The sequence below is a fragment of the Sturnira hondurensis genome, unplaced genomic scaffold (genome assembly GCF_014824575.4).
Source record: "Sturnira hondurensis isolate 20B ecotype Veracruz unplaced genomic scaffold, ASM1482457v3 Scaffold0019910, whole genome shotgun sequence".
NCBI classification, from domain to species: Eukaryota; Metazoa; Chordata; class Mammalia; order Chiroptera; family Phyllostomidae; genus Sturnira; species Sturnira hondurensis.
Genome location: NW_028092541.1, coordinates 1,828,998 through 1,849,467, shown reverse-complemented (window position 1 = coordinate 1,849,467; position 20,470 = coordinate 1,828,998). Strand labels below are relative to the sequence as shown.

General features: G+C 35.1%; 1 protein-coding gene across 5 annotated transcripts in view; it reads left to right on the top strand.

Moving 5' to 3' along the window:
* The window catches only part of LRRIQ1 (leucine rich repeats and IQ motif containing 1), a 230,067-nt gene that overhangs the window by 113,958 nt on the left and 95,639 nt on the right, over positions 1-20,470 (top strand). For all 5 annotated transcript variants that reach the window (XM_037028441.1, XM_037028438.1, XM_037028437.1 and 2 more), the window contains exons 19-22: positions 18,172-18,261; positions 18,911-19,032; positions 19,563-19,658; positions 19,920-20,002. In XM_037028441.1, coding sequence (XP_036884336.1) covers positions 18,172-18,261; positions 18,911-19,032; positions 19,563-19,658; positions 19,920-20,002 — 391 coding nt within the window. The remainder of the gene's footprint in view (positions 1-18,171; positions 18,262-18,910; positions 19,033-19,562; positions 19,659-19,919; positions 20,003-20,470) is intronic.

The window sequence follows — 20,470 nt, the reverse complement described above, 5'->3', positions numbered from 1 at the left end:
CTGTGAAATTTAACTATGTGGTTGAGTGCAGCTGTATAAAAGCCATTTTACCACTTATTTATCCATTATTTGAATATACCACTTTTTAAAAGTCTGTTCTACTCTTGGTAGATTATTTATTGTTGGATTATTTCAAGTATTGTCTATCATGACTAAAGATACTATAGGCATTCTTATACATGTCTTTGGATATGCATATTCACATTTCTTTTAGGAATGGAATTTCTTGATCATAGTGTTTACCTGTGTTTAGTAGATGGTGCTTAACAGTATTTCAAAGTCATTGTATTGAATTACAGCTCAATAAGCAGATATGAGAGATTTAGTGTGGCTCTCTCCTCACCAACACTATATTTTCATGTCTTTCCCACTACTGCAGTAGATTTGCTGTGGTATCGTGTTATAATTTGAATTTTTCTTTTTTTTTTCAAATTTTTATTATTTTATTTTATTTTTTTTATTTTTAAATATAATTTTTATTTAATTCTTGTTCACGTACAGGTTTCTGTCTTATATTCCCAACCCTGCCCACCCCCCGCCCCATGCTCCCCGCCTCCCTCCCCTTTCTGCCCCCCACCCTTAGTTATTGTCCATGTGTCCTTTATACTTGTTCATGTGAGTCCATTCCCTTTTCCCCTATGATTCTCTCCCCTCTCCCCTCTGGACCCTGTCAGCCTGTTCCATATTTGAGTGTCATTGGTCGTATTTTGCTTGCTTGTTTGGTTTGTTTAGAATCCTGTTAACGGTGAGATCATATGATATTTGTCTTTCACCACCTGGCTTATTTCGCTCAGCATAATGCTTTCCAGTTCCATCCATGATGTTGCAAAGGGTAGTAGTTCCTTCTTCCTTTCTGCGGCATAGAATTCCATTGTGTAAATGTACCATAGTTTTGTGATCCAGTCATTGACTGATGGGCATCTAGGTTGCTTCCAACTCTTGGCTATCGTGAATTGTGCTGCTATGAACATTGGGGTGCATAGGTTCTTTTAGACTGGCGTTTCAGGATTCTTAGGATATACTCCTAAGAGTGGAATTGCTGGGTCAAAAGGCACGTCCATTAATCTCCAAAATATACAAAGAACTCACTTGACTCCACTCAAAGAAGACAAGCAACCCGATTAAAAAATGGGCAGAGGACTTGAACAGACATTTCTCCAAGGAGGACCTACAGAAGATACAGAGACACATGAAAAGATGCTCAATATCACTAGCTATCAGAGAGATGCAAATTAAAACCACAATGAGACACCACTTAACACCAGTCAGAATGGCTATCATAAACAAAGAAACAAACAACAAGTGCTGGAGAGGTTGTGGGGAAACGGGGACCCTAGTTCACTGTTGGTGGGATTGCAGACTGGTACAACCACTATGGAAAACAGTATGGAATTTTCTAAGAAAAATATAATTTGAATTTTTCTCATAACTAATAATGTTTAATACCTTTTCATATGCTTACTGGCCATGTAGATATTCCCTTTTGTGACATGATCAAGTGTTTGCATACTTTTTGGTTGGGTTATACACATTTTTCTTATTGATTTATACAAGTTCTTTATATACTGAATACTACAGTGTTTGTTCTTGCAAATGTCGACTCTAAATTCTGAAGCTTTCTTTTTTATTCTCTTTATGGTTCATTTTGATGAACAGAATGCTTCTAATTTTAAATTAAAAACAAAAGTTTTTAATTGTTGTAACATATAAGAAATCTTTGCCTTTTCCTAGATCATATTCTGGAAACTTTATTATCTTAACTTTTAGAATTTTAATCTCTGATGCATCTGGAATTAATTTTTGTGAGTAGTGTAGGGAAGGGATCAAGATTCCCCTCCCCACATGTATACATTTGGTTATCTCATTGACTTAAAACCACTTGTACAGATTATACTTTTCATAATTGATTGTTGTTGAAGCTTTGCCTAAACTCAGGTAATTATATGTAGGTTCTCTTAATATTTTTAAGTGTTATGTTGTTTATCCTTAATAAATACAAAAATTGCTCTATAATTTATAATAAGGTTTGATAGGCTTATAAGAGCTCCAACTTTGTTCTTAAAAAAAAAACCAGACAAACCTGATACTGCTGTATTGACCCATTTCGTTTCTGTACAAATTTTAGAATCACCCTGTCAATTTTCTTAGTAAATATTAGAATTCTATCTGAGATTGCAGTGAAATTAATCTATAAATCAATTTGGGAGACTTGATATTTTTTGGAATATTGCATTTTTAAATCTATGAACACAGGCTATCCCATCATTTATTTAGGCCATTTAAGATATTTGTCTACAATGCTCTGTAGTGGTTTGCACATTTTTGGTTAAAATTTTTTCCTAGGTGTTTGATGTTTTTTGATATTATATTTATTTTTGCATATTAACATTGTATTTAGTCACTGTGTTGAAATACTGTATAAATTTTAGTAGTTTATCTCTCAAGTCTTTTGAATATTCTGTGTATACAATCATGTCATCTCAGAATGACAGTTTTTATTTCCTTTTTTATAATCCTTAGGCCTTGCATTTGTTTTTCTTCTCTTATTGTCCTGACTCCTATCACCAGTAATATGTAGAATAGGAGCAGACATCTTTTTCTAGCTCTTTATCTCAGGGTGAAAGCTTTCAGTATACCATCACTAAATAAAGTGTTTTTTAATATAGGTTCTTGCAGAAACTCTATATTTAATTAAGGAAGTTACCTTCCTTAGCATCTTCTTACCTTTCCAAAGGCTGATTTGATGATCATGATCATAGTGATTCTTTTTATGGTTTGGAATTTATCAAATACTTTTAATGTATATAACATTCATGTTTTGAACATTAAACCTTGTATTATAGAATAAACTATGTTAATTATAATGGATTATCTTTTTATAGATCTCTATCATATGCTAATATTTTGTTTAGGTCTTTTACATTCATATGCCAGAAGAAACTTGCCTGTAAATTTTCTTTCTTATAAAACTCAATTCAGATTTTCGTGTGAAGTTTATGTTGGCTTTATATATTTGGTTCAAAAAGTGTTTCCTCTGTTTTTATTTTCTGGAAGAGTTTGAGCTAAGATTGATGATATTCCTAACATTTTGTCTCAGCACAAAATCTATCTGGGGAAACATTCCACATACATTGGAAAGAAATGTACATTTGCAGATGTTAAATATATACTAAAATCTTAAATACTTCATGTTTATTAATTATGTTTTTAAAATCTTCTCTATTGTTAGTGGTTGCAGTGGGGGGATTCTGTCAGTTATTGACAGAAGAATGAATTTCAATAGTGGGTTTCTCTAAATCAGTTATTAGTTCTGTAAAATTTTATCTCATACTGTGAGACTATGTTATCAGAGCATAAGCATTTAGAATAGTTCAGTCATTGTATTATTGACCTTTTTATCATAATAAAATTTTCCTCTTTAACCTTAGTTTCCCTTTTCAACTGAACTAATGGCCACTTCCTCTGATATTTTCAAAACTACAATACTTTTTTTGCTTTACAATTTTATAATTTATATCTTTCTAACTGTTCTCATGGAACATTTCTGTGCTTTATATTTAAAGTTGACTCTTGCAAGAATATATAATTGGGTTTTGCTAATTTTTATATTTCACCCTGACATTCATTTTTCTTTTAATTGGTGTATTCAGACTATTTTAATTAAAAGTATGATTAGGCTTTTATTACTATCTTTCTATTTGTTTTCTATTTGCCCAATTTGTTTTGTTTTTCTTTTGCCTTTTTTTGCATTAACTGTGTATTTTTGTTTTTCCCCCTTTCCTCTTATATTAGCCTGTTACTTTGTGGTTATATTTTTCCATGCACTTGACTCCTCTTACATTAAAATGCTTCTATCTGGTATCATTTTCCTTTGCCTGAAGAACTTTCTTTAGTATATGTTTTAGTTCAGGTCAGTTTTTGATTGCTTGAAAAAAATTTTTTACTTTGTTTTTATTTTTCACATTAAGTTTACATTCCATATTATTTTGTATTCATTTCAGGTGTACAGAATAGTGGTTAGATAATCATGTATTTTACCAAGTGTTTCCTCCTGATATTTCTAGTACCCAACTGGCCATACATAATTATTACAATATTGCTGACTATATTTCTATGCTACACTTTACATCCCCACGACTATTTCATAATACCAATTTTACTTTTCAATCTCCTCATCTTTTTCAGCCTGTCCCCTACCTCCCCTCCCCTCTGGTAACCATCAGCTTGTTTGTAGTAGCTGTAAGCTTGTTTATGCTTTCTTTGTTCATCTATATTTTTCTTTAGATTTCACATATAAGTGAAGTTGTATGGTATTTTTCTTTCTCTGGCTGACTTATCTCAATTAGCATAATGCCCTATAGGGCTATCCATGCTGTCAAGAATGGTAGGATTCTGTTCTATTTTATGGCCAAGTAACAAACAGTATGTGTGTATATATTCTATCTATCTGTCTGTCTGTCTATCTATCTATCTATCTATGTATCTATCTATGTATCTATCTATCTACTATTAGTCTGGCCAGAAGGTATCCATCCATAATAATGTGAAAAATAGGGACATTTATTGAAGAGGATACAAGATACAAGAAACATTGTACATAGGACAATAACACCTCAGTCCCCTTCAAAGTAGGCACTTTGGGACCTCACACAGTTCTCCCAGTGACCATCAGCTGCCCCATCATATTTTTATGAATCTCATTGATGGTCTGAGATCTCTTCCCTTTCAAAGGTGATTTTAGTTTTGGGAAAAGCCAGAAGTTGCTGGGCACCAAATCTGGGTTGTGTAGGGTAGGGGTTGGGGGTGAAGTACCTGGGTAATTTGATGTCTTACCCAAAACTCTGCATGAAATGTGATTTGTGATTTTTGCATTGTCATGATGAAGATACCAATCACCAGTTGCCCATAGTTGTGCCCTTCTGAATCATTCAAATAGTTTCCACAGAGTAATGTGCAAACTTAATGCAAAATATGATGCAGATTTGTTGCTCTACTCACTCAGTCATTTTGAATGCAATGGCCATACGGTACATATTCAATGGCTCTACTACCCTCAGTGATTAGCACAGTAAAGTCATCATTGTCTATACTTGTACATTGCAGTCTACTCTTTGTGGCCACTGGGTTACACTGATGCCATGCAAATTCTTGTTACATTAACAATGGCTGGATTTTTTCTGGATAGGCTCCCTCCCCTCCCCTCCCCTCCCCTTCCCTCTCCTCCCCTTCCCTTCTCCTCCCCCCCTCCCTTCTCCTCCCCTATTCTCCCTTCCCCTCCCCTCCTCTCCTCTCTCTCTATATATGTATATATGTATACACATACACACATATATGTGTATATAAACATAGGGATACATCTATTCTTTTTAAAAATTTTTATTTATTTATCTTTAGAGAGGAGGGGAAGGAGAGAAGGAAAGAAGTATCAATGTATGGTTGCCTCTCGTGAGTCCCCTGCTGGGAACTGGCCTGCAACCCAGACATGTGCCCTAACTGGGAATTGAACTGTGATCATGTGGTTTGCAGGCCCTCACTCAATCCACTGAGCTACACCATCCAGGGCTCTACATATATTCTTTCAAATTAGTGTTTTGAGTTTCTTCAAATATATACCCAGAAGTGGCAGCTGAGTCATAATATAGTTCCAGTTTTAAGTGTTTGAGACTCCTCTGTTCTGTTTTTCACAGTGTTTATACCAATCTGCATTCTCACCAGCAGTGTATAAGGGTTTCCTTTTTTAAACATTCTTGCCAAATTTGTTTGTTGATTTATCAACAACAGCCATTCTGGCAGGTGTGAGGTGATATTTCATTGTGGTTTTAATCTGCCTTTCTCTGATGGTTAGTGATGTTAACATTTTTTCACATGTCTATTGACCATCCATACAGCCTCTTTAAAAAAATGTCTATTCAACTCCTTTGTCCATTTTTTAAATTGGATTTTTAAAAAGATTTTATTTATTTATCTTTAAGGGGAAGGGAAGGAGAGAGGGAAAGAAATATCAATGTATGGTTGCCTCTCCTGCGTCCCCTGCCTGGAACTGGCCTGCAACCCAGGCATGTGCCCTGACTGGGAATAGAACTGTGATCCTGGACTTCCGCCAAGATGGAGGCATAGGTGGAAACACTGTGCCTTCTCCTACAGCCAAGTTTGAATACAACAAAGGTTTGGAGAACAAAGACACACCCAAAGACCAGAAAATTGAATTATACGGAAGTCCGACAACTACGAACCGTTCAACAGGGACGGTGAGGGATGGAGCCAGCAGCAGAGCAGGGTCAGTCAGGACAGATCCCCCGACCTAGGCGCGCAGACAGCCCGGAACCAGTCGGGGTGTGGGGCAGAATGACCGCAGTCGCACATTCGCGCACAGTGAGACGGACCGAGCAGGCCCCAGGGGGCGAACCCAGTGGTGGAGGGCTGATGGTGGTGGCACACTCAAGTGCAGTGGAATGAAACGTGTGGGCCCGGTGACTGTGGTGGCTGCGGCGCCAGTGGGGGCCGCGGCGGCAGATGGGACGCCATAGTTCCTTTTTGACCGCACCCCCACATACAACGTCACAACCCAGCGACTAAGTTGCCCTGCTCTAGTGAACACCTTAGGGCTCTGATCCTGCTATGTAACAGGCATGAACAGCCCAAAAGATGGCACAAGAAGAACTCAAAGTCCCAGAGCCAATAACTCTAAGCGACCAAGAAATTGCCAGCCTCTCAGAAGCACAATTCAAGACACTGTTTATCAGGATGCTCACAGAACTGGTTGATTATAGTCACAAATTAGACAAACATATGAAGGCTAAACTAATTGAAATGAAGGGAGATGTCCAGGAAACCAATAGTGATGGAAAGGAAACTGGGACTCAAATCAATGGAATGGACCAGAAGGAAGAACAAAACATCCGACCAGAAAGGAATGAAGAAATGAGAATTCAAAAAAATGAGGAGAGGCTTAGGAACCTCCAGGACATCTTTAAACATTCCAACATCCGGATTATAGGGGTACCAGAAGGGGGAAAGAAACAGCCACGAGTGGAAAACTTATTTGAACAAATAATAAAGGAGAACTTCCCCAGTCTGGCAAAGGAAATAGACTTCCAGGAAATCCAGGAAGCTCAGAGAGTGCCAAAGAAGTTGGACCCAAGAAGGAACACACCAAGGCACATCATAATTACATTAGCCAAGACCAAAATGAAGGAGAGAATCCTAGAAGCAGCAAGGGATAAGGGGACAGTCACCTACAAAGGAGTACCCATCAGACTGTCAGCGGATTTCTCAAAAGAGACCTTACAGGCAAGAAGGGGCTGGAAAGAAGTATTCCAAGTCATGAAATCCAAAGACCTACAGCCAAGATTGCTTTATCCAGCAAAACTTTCATTTAGAATGGAAGGACAGATAAAGTGCTTCTCAGATAAGGTCAAGTTCAAGGAGTTCATCATCACCAAGCCCTTATTATATGAAATGCTAAAGGGACTTATATAAGAAAAAGAAGATGAAAAATATGAACAGTGAAAGGACAGCAAACTCACAGTTATTAACAACCACACCTAAAACAAAAGGAAACCAAGAGGACAGCTAGATCAGGAGTGGAACCATAGAAATGAAGAACACATGGAGGGTTAGCAACAGGGTAGTGGGAGGAGGAGAAGGGGGGAGAAGGCACAGAAAATAGCATAGACAGTAGGTAGAAAATAGATAGGGAGGAGGGCGAGAATAGTGGGGGAAATACAGAATCTAAAGAACTTGAGACACGTGGTTATAAACTAAGGGGGGGAGAAGGGTGGGGGAGGGAGTGTGCGGGTGGAGGGGAATGAAGGGGGGGGAATAGAACAACTGTAATGGTATAATCAATAAAATATATTTAAAAAAAACAAAAACCTGTGATCCTTTGGTTCTCAGGCCTGCACTTAATTTACTGAGCTATGCCAGCCAGAGCTAAATTGGATTTTGTTTTTATGAGTTGTACCAATCTTTATAAATTTTGGATGTTTACCCCTTATCAGATGTATCATTGGTAAATATGTTTCCCCATTCAGTGTGATTTGTTAAAATTTTGTTGATGATTTCCTTTGTGTGTAAACCTTTTTGCTTTATGCAGTTCATTTGTTTATTTTTTTCTTGTGTTTCCCTTGCCAGAAGAGATATATCAGAAAAAAATATTACTAAGTATCTGAAATTTTACTGCCTATGTATTTTTTTAGGATTTCTTTGGTATTGAATCTTACATTTAAGCATTTAATTCATTTTGAGTTTATTCTTGTATATGGTATAAGAAGGTAGTCTAGTTTGATTCTTTTTTACCTGTATTTGTCCACTTTCCCCATCACCATTTGTTGAATATACTATTTTTACCCCATTATATGTTCTTGCCTCCCCTGTCAAATATTAATTTAACTAAAAAGGCATATTCTGTTCCACTGATTTGTATGTGTATTTTTATTCTAATACCATGCTATTTTGATTACTGTGGCCTTCCAGTATAGTTATATCAGGTAGTATGATTCCTTCAACTTTGTTCTTTTTTCTCGAGTACTGTGGCTATCTAGGATTTTTTATGCTTCCATATAAATGGATTATTGGATTATTTGTTCTAGTTCTATGAAATATGATCTTGATAGGAATTGCATTGAATCTATAGATTGCTTTGGGCAGTATAGACATTTTAACAATGTTAATTCTTCCTATCCGTGAGTATGATATATACTTGTATTTATTTGTATCTTCAGTTTCTTCAGTGTCATATTTTTCATCTCCTTGATTGTGTACAGGTTTTTCATCTCCTTGATTAAATTTATTCCTAGGTATTTTTGGATGCAATTGTAAATGAGATTTTTTTGTTTTCCTTTCTGATAGCTCAGTAATGGTGCATAAAAATGAAACTGATTTCTGAATGTTCATTTTGTATCCTGCTACTTTACTGAATTAATTGATCAATTCTAGTATGATAGTTAGTTGGTGGAATCTTTAGGATCCTCTGTGTATTATATCATGTCACCTGCAAATAATGACCGTTTTACTTCTTCCTTTCCAATCTGGATGCCTTTTATTTTTTCTTCCTGTCTGATCGTGTGCCTAGGACTTCCAGTATCATGTTGAATAAGAATAGTAACCCTGGGCATCTGTCTCTCATAACATCTTAACAGAAATGCGTTTGGTTTTTCCACATTGAGTATGATATTAGCTGTGAATTTGTCATATATGATTTTTATTACATTGAGATATGTGCCTTCAGTTCCTACTTTGCTGAGAGTTTTTATCATAAATAGATGCTGGATTTTGTCAAAAGCCTTTTCTGAATGTGTTGATATTTCTTTTACTTTGTAATTTTATTAGCTTCTGGCTTCTATTGATTCTGTTAAAAAGTCAGTAATAAATCTTATTTTTTCTCTTTTGAAGATATTGTCTTCCCACTCCCAGTCCCAGACTACTTTTAAGGTTCATTTCTTGTTTTTGTTTTTCATGGTGAGTGTAATTTTCTCTGCTTGGAATGGGGGAAGTCAGATGACTTCTTCTTCTTCTTCTTCTTCTTCTTGACTTCTTGAGTCTGTGGTTGATGTCTTTCATCAGTTTGGAAAATTGCTTAGACAGATTTATTTCAAATATTACATCTTTATCATCACTCTTCTATAAGGTAAATTGGCTCCAAAAGCATGTTAGAATTTCACATTGTTGACATGTGTCTCTCAGACTCTTTTAACAATCATTCTTTTTTGCTTTTTCATTTTAATTTGAACATTTTCTACTGACCTATTTTATAGGCCACTAAGGATTTCTACTGAGTTATCTAAATTTTTTTCACCTATCGATTGAATTCTTTATTTTATCCCAATTTTTAGTTTGGAACTTCTACTTGGCTATTTATTATAAACTCCAGTTATTTGTTGATGTTTTCTATCATTTTCTATGTATAATTTGAACATAGTAATAATATGGTACTTTTAAAGCTTTCTCGGTTAACTGAAACATCAGGATCACTTTTGCATTTGTTTTCATTGATTATCTCTTATATTTTGAGTCAGCCTGTTCTCTTTCTTAGCATTGAATTTTGGTTAAGTATCAAAATATATTTAAAAGTGTAAGGACTCTGGGAAATGGTTTCTTTCCTTAAAAAGGCTTTAATTTTATTCTGTCAGGCAGATACTATATAGGCAGAGATCCTTTTGAGGCTTATTTTCAAGCCTTGTTAGGGCTGGTGTATTTCTGGTTTCTCTTAATGTTGAGCCAATGTGATGTCTCAACTGAAAGTGAAATGTTTACCAGGTTACCTTCCCGTTTTTTTCTCTCTGAATTCTGTTTCCTTTCAAGAAAGCATCAAGTAACAGACCAAATGTCTTTTTAGCTTCTTAGCATCCACTGCTGCCATTGCACTTTGATCTGGGTCGCCCTCCTACCCATGCACTGCTCTGAATTGGCAAAGGCACGAAGGAAAATTTTATGCATGACTGAGCTCACATTTCTGTGGTTCCCTACTTCTGGGGATCTCGGTCCTTCAGTTCTGTCTTGGCATCCCTGCACATCGACCTCTGTCTCTTCATCCCAGTGAAACTGCTACCAGCCAGCCTCAGGTTTCTGTTTGGCTTCTCTTTTCTGTTAATAGAATTGGAATTTCCCTGAAGGAAAATGGAGAGAAATACAGAGTTTACATCAGCAATTTACATCAGTGTGCAACCCTACTCTCTGGGATCTTGTTTCTGTAACTTCTGAGTGCTTTATTGCTCTTGAGTGCTTTTAAAAAAAATGATATTTATAGATGTTTTCAGGAGGATCTTAATTCTAATCAAAGATAAAACAGAACAAAATATTTGTAAATGAATATTTCAAATCAATGATTATCTTAAATGTTTCAGGCATTGTTTTTACCACAATAAACAAGAGAGAGCAAATCCTGACCTCACAGAGCTTATATTTAACCCAAGATGACAGACAGTGAATAAATATATAACTATACAGCACACTATAAGATATTGAAAATTACTGTAAAAATAAGAAAGGGTTAGGGATAGAGCATAAATCTGATTGGAAGATCAGGGAAGACCTGAATGAGATATAACATTATAATATAGATATGAAAATAAAGTAAAAGAATAGCTATCGGGTAATACTTCTCTGGGCTAAGTATAAGACAAGTATGGAAGTCTTGAAACAGGAACTTCCTTGGTATATTAAAGTCATTGAAAATTAACAATAGGTAGAAATGATTAGTAATGGAAAAACAAACAAAATGGCCAAAGGTTAGTCCACATAAAGCCTAGGTTATAATGTCAGCAACTTTGAATTTTATTTCAAATGTGATAGAATGTTTTATAGGATTTCAGTAAGGAGGTTAAAGGTTTTTGTTTTAAATGGATGAATTTATTTGCAGTGCTGAGATTATAGTTTAGTAAAGCTAAAAATTAAAGCCACGTACAATTAGAAAGGTATTTTTGCTTTGCCTTCCTTTGACATTTTTGACCCTTTTTTAATTGCCGCCACTTTGTTTTAAAATTAATCTTACAACTTCAGATGGCATGACCAAATTACCAGAGTGTCCCTGTACTTTCTATTTCTTTATTTAAACTTTTCTGTTTAGAAGTATAAGACTTATTTAACCAGGACTTTCCTTTTTATCACTTATTTAGGTAATAAAAATAGTTGTTTTTGGATTAAGTTCATATTTCTCCTTTCTTTAAAACTTATCACAGTGTCATCATATAACATGCATTCAAACTTATTTTTCCCCTTCCAGCCAACAAAAATACTGAATGCTTACAATACGGCAGGCGTCATACTTGGGGCGGGATAGGCATGTAAACAGATATAAAATGGACTGAAGTTCAGATGACGTCAGAAATATATTTGGGTATTTGTAGTAATATTATAATTGCTGTTAAAAGATTTTTTAAAAATTAATAAACTAGCCAGGATGAAAACGTTTGTGTCAATCTGCCATGAAATTTTTATATTGGTTTGTTGCCTCTCTGAACTGGGATTGCATTTAACAAATAATTAACCAAGGGGACACTAATAACCAGGAGTCAGTTTGCTTTAGTTTTATTAAGCGTGGTGTACCATAATTTCTGAAGTACCAAAAGCTAGGAGAGCTATGGGCTTTTTATCCTGTATGCAGTTAAACGATGTAAGCTGCTACACATTCATGGGTACTCGCAGAAGATACGAGATATTTATTACTTGTCACATCAGGCAGTGGGAGTTTCATGTTCATATCTATTAACCTTGGCCCCCAAGTTCCACAGGGAGGAATCTGAAGAATTTCTCTCCTAGGAATCCTGAGCCCACGAAACCGCATCCCTTTATAAAGGAATGTTAGCAAACCTGCCCATTCTATGCTCCAGAGAATGTCATTATCTTTATTATATCAAAACCAAATTTTGACTTCTGGCCCAGAGGGAAACACTAAAAGACTATCTTCATCTTTCAAGGCTGGTAGCTATATTGATATCTTTCAGAAGAGAGTCCAGAACAAAAACTACCATATAACGTGCATAACTGTTAGAGGCCAGTGGAAATTGTCTCCAACAATATCTACCCTTTTTTCTACATGACAGATTTTTCTGTAAGTATGCACCCCAGTGGCTGCTCAGAATAATCTGACAGAGGCTAGGACTAAAACTATTGCATTTAATTAAGGTTAGTAGCTAAGGTGGATTTACGCTTATGTTTCAGAATTTACCTTCCAAGTAGACTTGAGGCTTTAATCCGGGGACACCTGTAGTATCAGATATTACTGACTCCTTCTTGGCTCTTGGGGAAGAAGTTTAATGAAATCATGCCATCAAAAACAACCCAGGCCAGCGAGTTGTGTCTGACTGACCTGCTTTCCAGGTCATAGTGCTGTTTCCGTAAACATTTGAAGATGATTGATGAACCAGACACCTTCCAAGTGGGATATGTCTGGCCAATGGCATGGTTAAGAATGGGGGTGGAGGCAACATTCAGAGACGATTTACATGGGAGTTGCAAGATTTGTGCTCTGTTCCTGCTCTCATGTCCCCTGTTGTCATGGTAGACTTCTCAGTAAACTTAAGGGAAATGACTATCAAATTCTGTTCCACAATCTCCTAGAAAGTGATGACAGACCCAGAAATGAGTTAAATTAAAAGTTATTACAGTTTTGGGGGAATTTTTCTTGTGGATGCAGGCTTTGGGGTTAGTTCTGAAGGACAAAAGGCCATTAATGTCTCTTCCTTTCCTATACCTCTCAGAACCTAAGGTATTAGCTTCAGTGGTACCTAGAGGTTGTTCTCCATCCATCTCTTCAAAGAATTAGAGTGTTCCATTTCATTTAGCTACAACTTACCTTTTTTCTAATCATTCTCCACTCACGCCTAGACCTTTTTTCTAGACGGGTAGGGAACAAGAGGAACAAGTGCATTTTTATAAACTTAACTATAAAACTTATTGTAAACCCCCTTTGGCTAGGCCTCACCATGAAATTATGTTAATTATGCTAGCCTGGGTCTTGCTATTGTAGAAAATAAATATGTGCCTCATGCAGGAAGGATCAGGAAAGAATCCTGACTTGTCAAAATATGTCTTTATTACCTTCCATACATTTTTTTCTAATCATTACTCAGGAAGTAGCTGTAGCAGTTGATCACTTTCTGATTCCCAGTTAACTGATCAAGTGACTTTATTTGGTGTGGACAGAAGGAAATGAGACTTGTAGAGTCAGACTATTAGCTAGCTCATTGTTGAGTAGCTGTTGTGATAAAATGCGTAAAACTGTCAGGCTCCAGTGAAAAATTGTGCAAAGAACTTTCAAGGGCTGCAGTTATAAGGCCAAAGTCAGCCAATAGACAATCCAAAAAGAGATAAACAATGGTAAGGCATTGAAGGTGCAATGTGTATAATCAGGTTTTCCAGAGGAGGCAGAGGCAAAGATCCACAGGATGGGACCTCCTCTACCACAGAACAAATAGGTACATTTTTCAGAAATCACAAGTACGGCATGCATTGGTAGCTTTGCATCAGGAACAGAATGTATATCTGGTATCTGCATTAGAAAGGCTGCATCCAAAACCACAGGGATGTCTCTGGGTAGAGGCCAGAGGTTCCAATTGGCCAAATCATCAGCCACAGAGATTTGTATCATCTCCATTACTGAAAGGGTCCAATACAATGTTGGGCTTCCTTTCTTTGTGTGGGAAATGGGCTGAAGAAACCAGAGTTTTTCCTTGGCTACTGGAGAGACTGAGTGTTGTACATTTTCCACATAAAGTCCCAAGAAACTACTTGGAAAACAGGCCTCAGAATGTAAGCTCCAAAATTTTGTTCAGATTTATCAGCCAGCTCCTGAATGCAGTTATATGTGACAATACTTACCATAATCTGGACCATTGAAACTAAGGATTTTTAAAATTGAGATATAATTTACATACAGCCAACAGGATATCATCTATCTATACAGGGAAAGCTTTGGACATCACCTAGTAGAGGTGCTTACACTAAATCCATTGAATTGACCTAAACAGCCCCACCCAAGAGACAACTTAAGCTCCTTCCTCCATTGTGAACCATACCCAAACCCCATCATTTGGATCCATGTGTCCCACACCCTGGGGGTCTGGGTAATGCTGAGTTAGTGTCTTGTAAGATAGGGTGAAACACTGTCTCCTCTTCCCAGGCTATACAAAGCTCCTTAAAAAGATAGTCTCGGTGGGCAAAGCTGTCATAAAACATGCAGAAATGTGGGAAACTCATGGAGAATTGTGTCTCAACATTAAACACCTATTACATAATACTCATACTGCTGAAACAATGATGAACAAGGACAATTTTCTTGGTCCTTGAGTCACAATGTATCACCCTTTTAAAAGAATTATTTTAGCAGAAGTTTTAATGAGCCTAGATCTCAATCTCTTGTGTGGGGAATTTTAGTCATTTTTTCATGAAATATATATAACCAATATAATAGATATCTAAAATAAAAGGTGTGCTAGATCTGATGTGGCATGGTCATGTATGTGTTGGCACTTTAATTTTGTACCTTTTAAGTTGTTAAGTGAGTTTTAGTTGGTATTTCTAGTTATTGACTTAGTTTAACAGAATATTTCTCTTTTACACATACTCTTTAGAAGCCAAAATATAAAGAACCAATAAAGTTATGAGTCCCTAAACCAGAGAACATGAGGAAAACTAATATATCATTAATACAAAAAATTAAAAAGCAACCACTGTCAAATTTGGATTTGCTTTTTTATCTCAGACCAAAGTCAAATTCAGTAAGTGTACATGAATATTTGAGAAGGAGGCAACATGCATTAAGTGAGGCAACATTCAGCTCTGGAGCCCATGTTTGATCCCTGTCTCAGATTCCCTTTAGAGTTTTTCGTGTTATGGTGCATTGAGGGGAAAAAAAACAAACAAAGCCTAAGTTTATAGGCAAAGGAAAAGGCAAAAGGAAAGTAACGTATTTGGTTTAGTGAAAAGAAGCATCTATAGAATATGTAACAGTAATAATCTCCAACCATATGAGTAACTATGCTTTTCAAATGTTGATGAAGGAGAGAGTTTAGAAAGTGGGATTTAGGATTCAGAATGAGCTAGGTTTCCAAACTGTAAGGATTTTGAGATGATAGAAAAGTTATCAAAGAGTATCAAAAGAATTTTGGGGGGTTAACAAGAATCAACTTGGGCAGAAGAAGGGGGAAGTAGAGGGGCAGGTAGGGGGAGTCCAAGGGGTGGGATAATCAAGTAGGTCATGCATGGCTTTTAGAATTTCTAGGCCCTGTTCAACTCCAACTGACCTGCCAGTCCAGACAAGTCTGATCCTAGTGTGGTGCGTCAAATAAAAGGTTTACACTGGGTGGCACGAATAACTTTGCATATTAATATACAAATAAACATTGAGTTACTTGCAGTCCCTCTTTCCGATAGCTTTATATTTAGTCTCTCAAAGTTGGATTATAAAATACCGATTTCTTCTGTGATGAAAGTCAAATACATTTATCAGATTCTCAATTTTGACCATGCAGTTGCAGATTTATCTAAATTCAAGTTCATTTTTAAAACATATTTGATAATAGTGTAATAGTAGCTAGAAATATTTCCAGATCCTCACTTATAAGTTAAAAAATATCTGGACAGAAGGCATTCTTAAGCAATAACTGGCATTTGTATAAATAGCCAGTGGTAAGCATGATATATTAATATACATTTTTTAAAATAGTATATTTACAATATTGGCCAATTCCTCCAGACATTTTCAGATTTTTTTCCCTCAACGTACTAGGTACTGCCAAAAATACTTTATATTAATAAATTTGAACTCATATAAATCATTAGTCTTGGTAACATTATTTGGTTACGATTATATAATTATTAAAAGTTTCTTTAGCATTTTGTATTAATGCTTTATGCTTCTAGAAAATATTATTGAATAATATATGCCTTGATGTCGGGATCCTAAAAGAGGAAAAGGAGAAAAATGAAGGACCTGGAAGAAGGACACCAACCATTTAAGCCCCCTGGAAATCACTTAGCTGGTAGAGCAGGGGCTGACAACAATAGAGCGTGTGCAACAACAAAGGCTCTTTGCACCTCTGTGATCAGAAGCCACAGTCAGCGATGAGGGCATAGATCCCCAATATGTGGAGGACAGAGTCCTCATTGTCTGCCCTGACTCCTACAAGCTGCGCACAGGCTGCTCCACAAACACTTGAACAGCTGCCTGCCTAGAGGGTGGGGAGTGGAAGACAGATAGCTGCTACTGTGGTAAGAGCTGAAATTGACCAAAATTAACCTCAATTTGCCATCCAAATCTTCCCCTAGAAGTTACAAGCCTTCAGTAGACTCCAGAGTTTCAGAATAGCTGCATCAGACAGATTCTGCCACTGCAGTTGTTGTCCAAGTTGGGAAACAGGTTCCTGGTGCTTCCTGCTCTGTTATCTTGATCGTAGCTGATATGATTTAGCCCTTGCTCTCTCCTGAGATAGATCTGGATTTTTCTTTATGTGTCATTCAAAAGAAGGAATTAAAAAATCTAAGCTCTGAAACTTGTTTTTACTTTGCATCAAGTAGCATTATTAAGCCAGAAATAACAGGTATATAACTGAGATATATATAATGTCTGTCTAGAAGAAATTGGACAATGCACCTAACAACTAAGTAGGGGTGTACTATTTTTATAGATACACAAATAATATGAATTTGATTGTTTCCTAGGTCCAAATGCTATGGAAATAAAAGTCTGTCATTGCACTGCTATCCTGTAGTCAGGATGACTTAGACTTCCCTTCCCAATGCTCAAAAACCATTGTAATTGTATAAATGGAAAATTTCATTTAAATCTTCACAGAATATAGTCATTCTAGTTTTTAAATCATAAATATGTTTGATCATTTTAGAACCTTTTCAGAAACAAATTTACTGGTAATTCGATCATCCTTTTTCATACAGATTCAAAAAATACATTATAGAACCATGGAAGTTTATTTTATATTGTATTAGATCATTCAAGCAAATAAAATTTAGGTAATTACATCTTAAATTATACATACTAACATAACTAGTAGAGTTCTGTTATAAAGAAAGATAAAGTAAATCTGTAAATCACATAAATAAATATGTTCTAAGATAAAGAGTGAAGGGATATGAAATGGGATTGTTGCAAAATTTAAATACAGATTTTCATTCAAACATTTAAATTAGAGAATATAATATCAGGAACCATGTTGCCATAAAATTATTTTACAACCCATTCAGAAAATTTGTGAAGTTTTGTAAAAATATTTGGTGAATATATCTTATAGTGTTTGTAGAAAAACTGATACTAATGTGATAAAATACCATACACTTTCAATAGTGAGGTTTAATGGAAGCTAATATAAATTACATTATAAAGACCTAATAGATTATTTCCCCTAGTTACATCTAGAGTCGTCTTATAGTTATCAGACAGTTAAATATTCTGAAAAATCTGTACCTCTTATTTTTTGAGCACTGAATACTAGAGTTCTCACTTTATTTTACTGGGGATAAAAAATTCTTATCCCACTTTTTAAAATGGTTGCATTAAATAGATATATAACATCTCACAGTAGTAAGTAGCACATTTTCCAATAAATAGAAATTCTATATACTTTCTCAAATTTGGTAGCATGTAATACAACTTAAGGACTCTTTGTAAAAGTTATGCAAACTAAATTATGTACATTCATGTTATTATTTGTGCAGGCTGCCTTAGAGAAAGAATGGCTAGCTTTCGATTCCGCCTGCTTCCCTTCACAAACACAACTTCTCCCAGAGCGGCAGCACTGGCCAAAGGTAACATGTCATGGAAACTTCTTAGTGCTCCATCTGTGTTCATTTCTTAAGGTTGTGCTATTTTGCAGTGATTAATAATACAATTTATTGACTTGAAAAACAATTACTTTTAGAAGCCTCTGACTTCCTCCCCATCCCTAGATGTAATTATTCATGTAGCTTTTCTTTCATTTGCTCCTATTTTTTTTCTTTATTTTGGATTTCTTTCAACACTTTATTTCACAGTAGCAAAAAAATGATACAGTTCAGCTGCATATTTGGCAGTAGACTAAAAATCACTAGTTGAAAGCACTTTAAAAATATAAAAATATGCATTAAGAGGGCAACAGCTGAAGATTCTCAGTCAGAGGTCAATGGACTGCAATATCTGTTATTTATTTGATAATCTTTGAAGTTTTTGTTTCCTGAGATTTTTTAAGAACTCTGCAATTAATCATTTTGTATATGCAAACTATACCAAAAAGCATATTCTTCATCACTACAACAAAGGCTATTTATATCTGTATTCCATAAATTTAATTTTATTATAATTTCAATTTTTATATGTTTCCTTTAGGAGACTACTTGCTCTATGCATGTAAAATAATGCAATATAAATGCTAGACTTTTTCAATTTATTTTATATTTATGTACATTTTTTCCTGATAAGTTCTCTGGAACCTTAAACTATGATGATACTTCATCTAATTTACCAACTCATCCAGCTCAAGCATGGCTATATAATGAGAAAGAAAATTTGTTTTCATCGGAACACACGCAGTTTAATGACAGGTAAGTTGAATTACTCTTTAGGGGATTAACCCATGAATGACATACTTATGAAGAATATTATACTACTCACAAAAGTAGAAAAATAATGAAAATAGGAGCAACTTTACTTGTTTAAAAGATGGAAGAACATTTAAGGTAAAAATATAATTATTTTGTGGACTTTTCAGTGTAATAAAAATAAGGTGGATTCATTGAAGCAACTACAAATCTTAAGTGTCAGTAAAATAATGTAATTAATTGTTGTAAATAAGTAGGCTCTTAAATTCCACTATATAGGTTGAGATAAGGATTAGAATAAAAATTCCAGTGCCTCATTTCTTTCGACAAAAGTATTGAAATATGCTTCAAGTAATTGAAATGTAAACATTTTAAATTAATGGCAGACATTTATTGCTTTTCAAGATAAAGCTTTTCTGTAACTTAAATGGATTTTATTTTCAAGTTTGCGACAACATAAATAGCTTGTAGTTTTAAAAAGTGCTGATCTACTTGTCTTGATTCAGTTGTGTGTGGGTTTTTTCCATTGCTAGATCAGAAGATAGAACTTTATCCTGGACAGCTGAATCGAAAGCCAGCAGAGAGAGTTTGCTAAAATCTGTAAAAGAGGAAAAAATTTCAGAAGAATGGTATGTGGTCTATGTTACACTAAAATATTAGGAGACTTTTAAAATGAAAGACATTTAAATGTCCAGAACAGATATTTTTTTAAGATTTCAAGAATATCTCTCTTAGTTTTTAAGGAGCTATGTATCTCTAAATTATAGATTCTGAACTAGAAATCCAAATTTGTCTTATATAATATAATTCAGATATCTATGTTTATATGTACAGGCATTTATAAATATAGTCCAGATGTTTTGCCTTCATTAAATTCCATCTTTTAATAGGGGCTTTAAGGATATATCTACTGCTCAACAAATGCTGAAGAGAGCACAGAAAATGAAATCAAAGAAATTAAGGAAGAAATTAGGTGGGTAATCAGAGCTCTTTGAATAATAGCTGTGTGTTTGATATGGAAGATAAGTTCTTTTAAAATATTTTAACAAATTGTATTTAATAAAAATGGAAATTAAATGCATAGATATGAGTATTTCTAAGGTCATAATTCTAAAAATTAAACAAGAAAATTAAAGAAAATGTTATTACATTAAATGATTTATTATACTCTTAAATGCTATTTTCACTTTTCTCTCTTTCTTACTAATTTTGCTGTTGCTTCTTCTATCAATTGTACACTGAAAATATTCTAAGCTGATTCATTTTGGCAAAACTTGATTTTAAAGAGCATTTGTTTCATATGCTTTGTGTTTTTAAGTTGTGTGTTTAGTCCATAAACTATATACACTCAACAGTTTGACAAATATCAGCCATGGACACCTCCCAATTTGACATTTTAGAAATGGAGCACAGTGGCATATATTATCTTACGGCTGTGCAG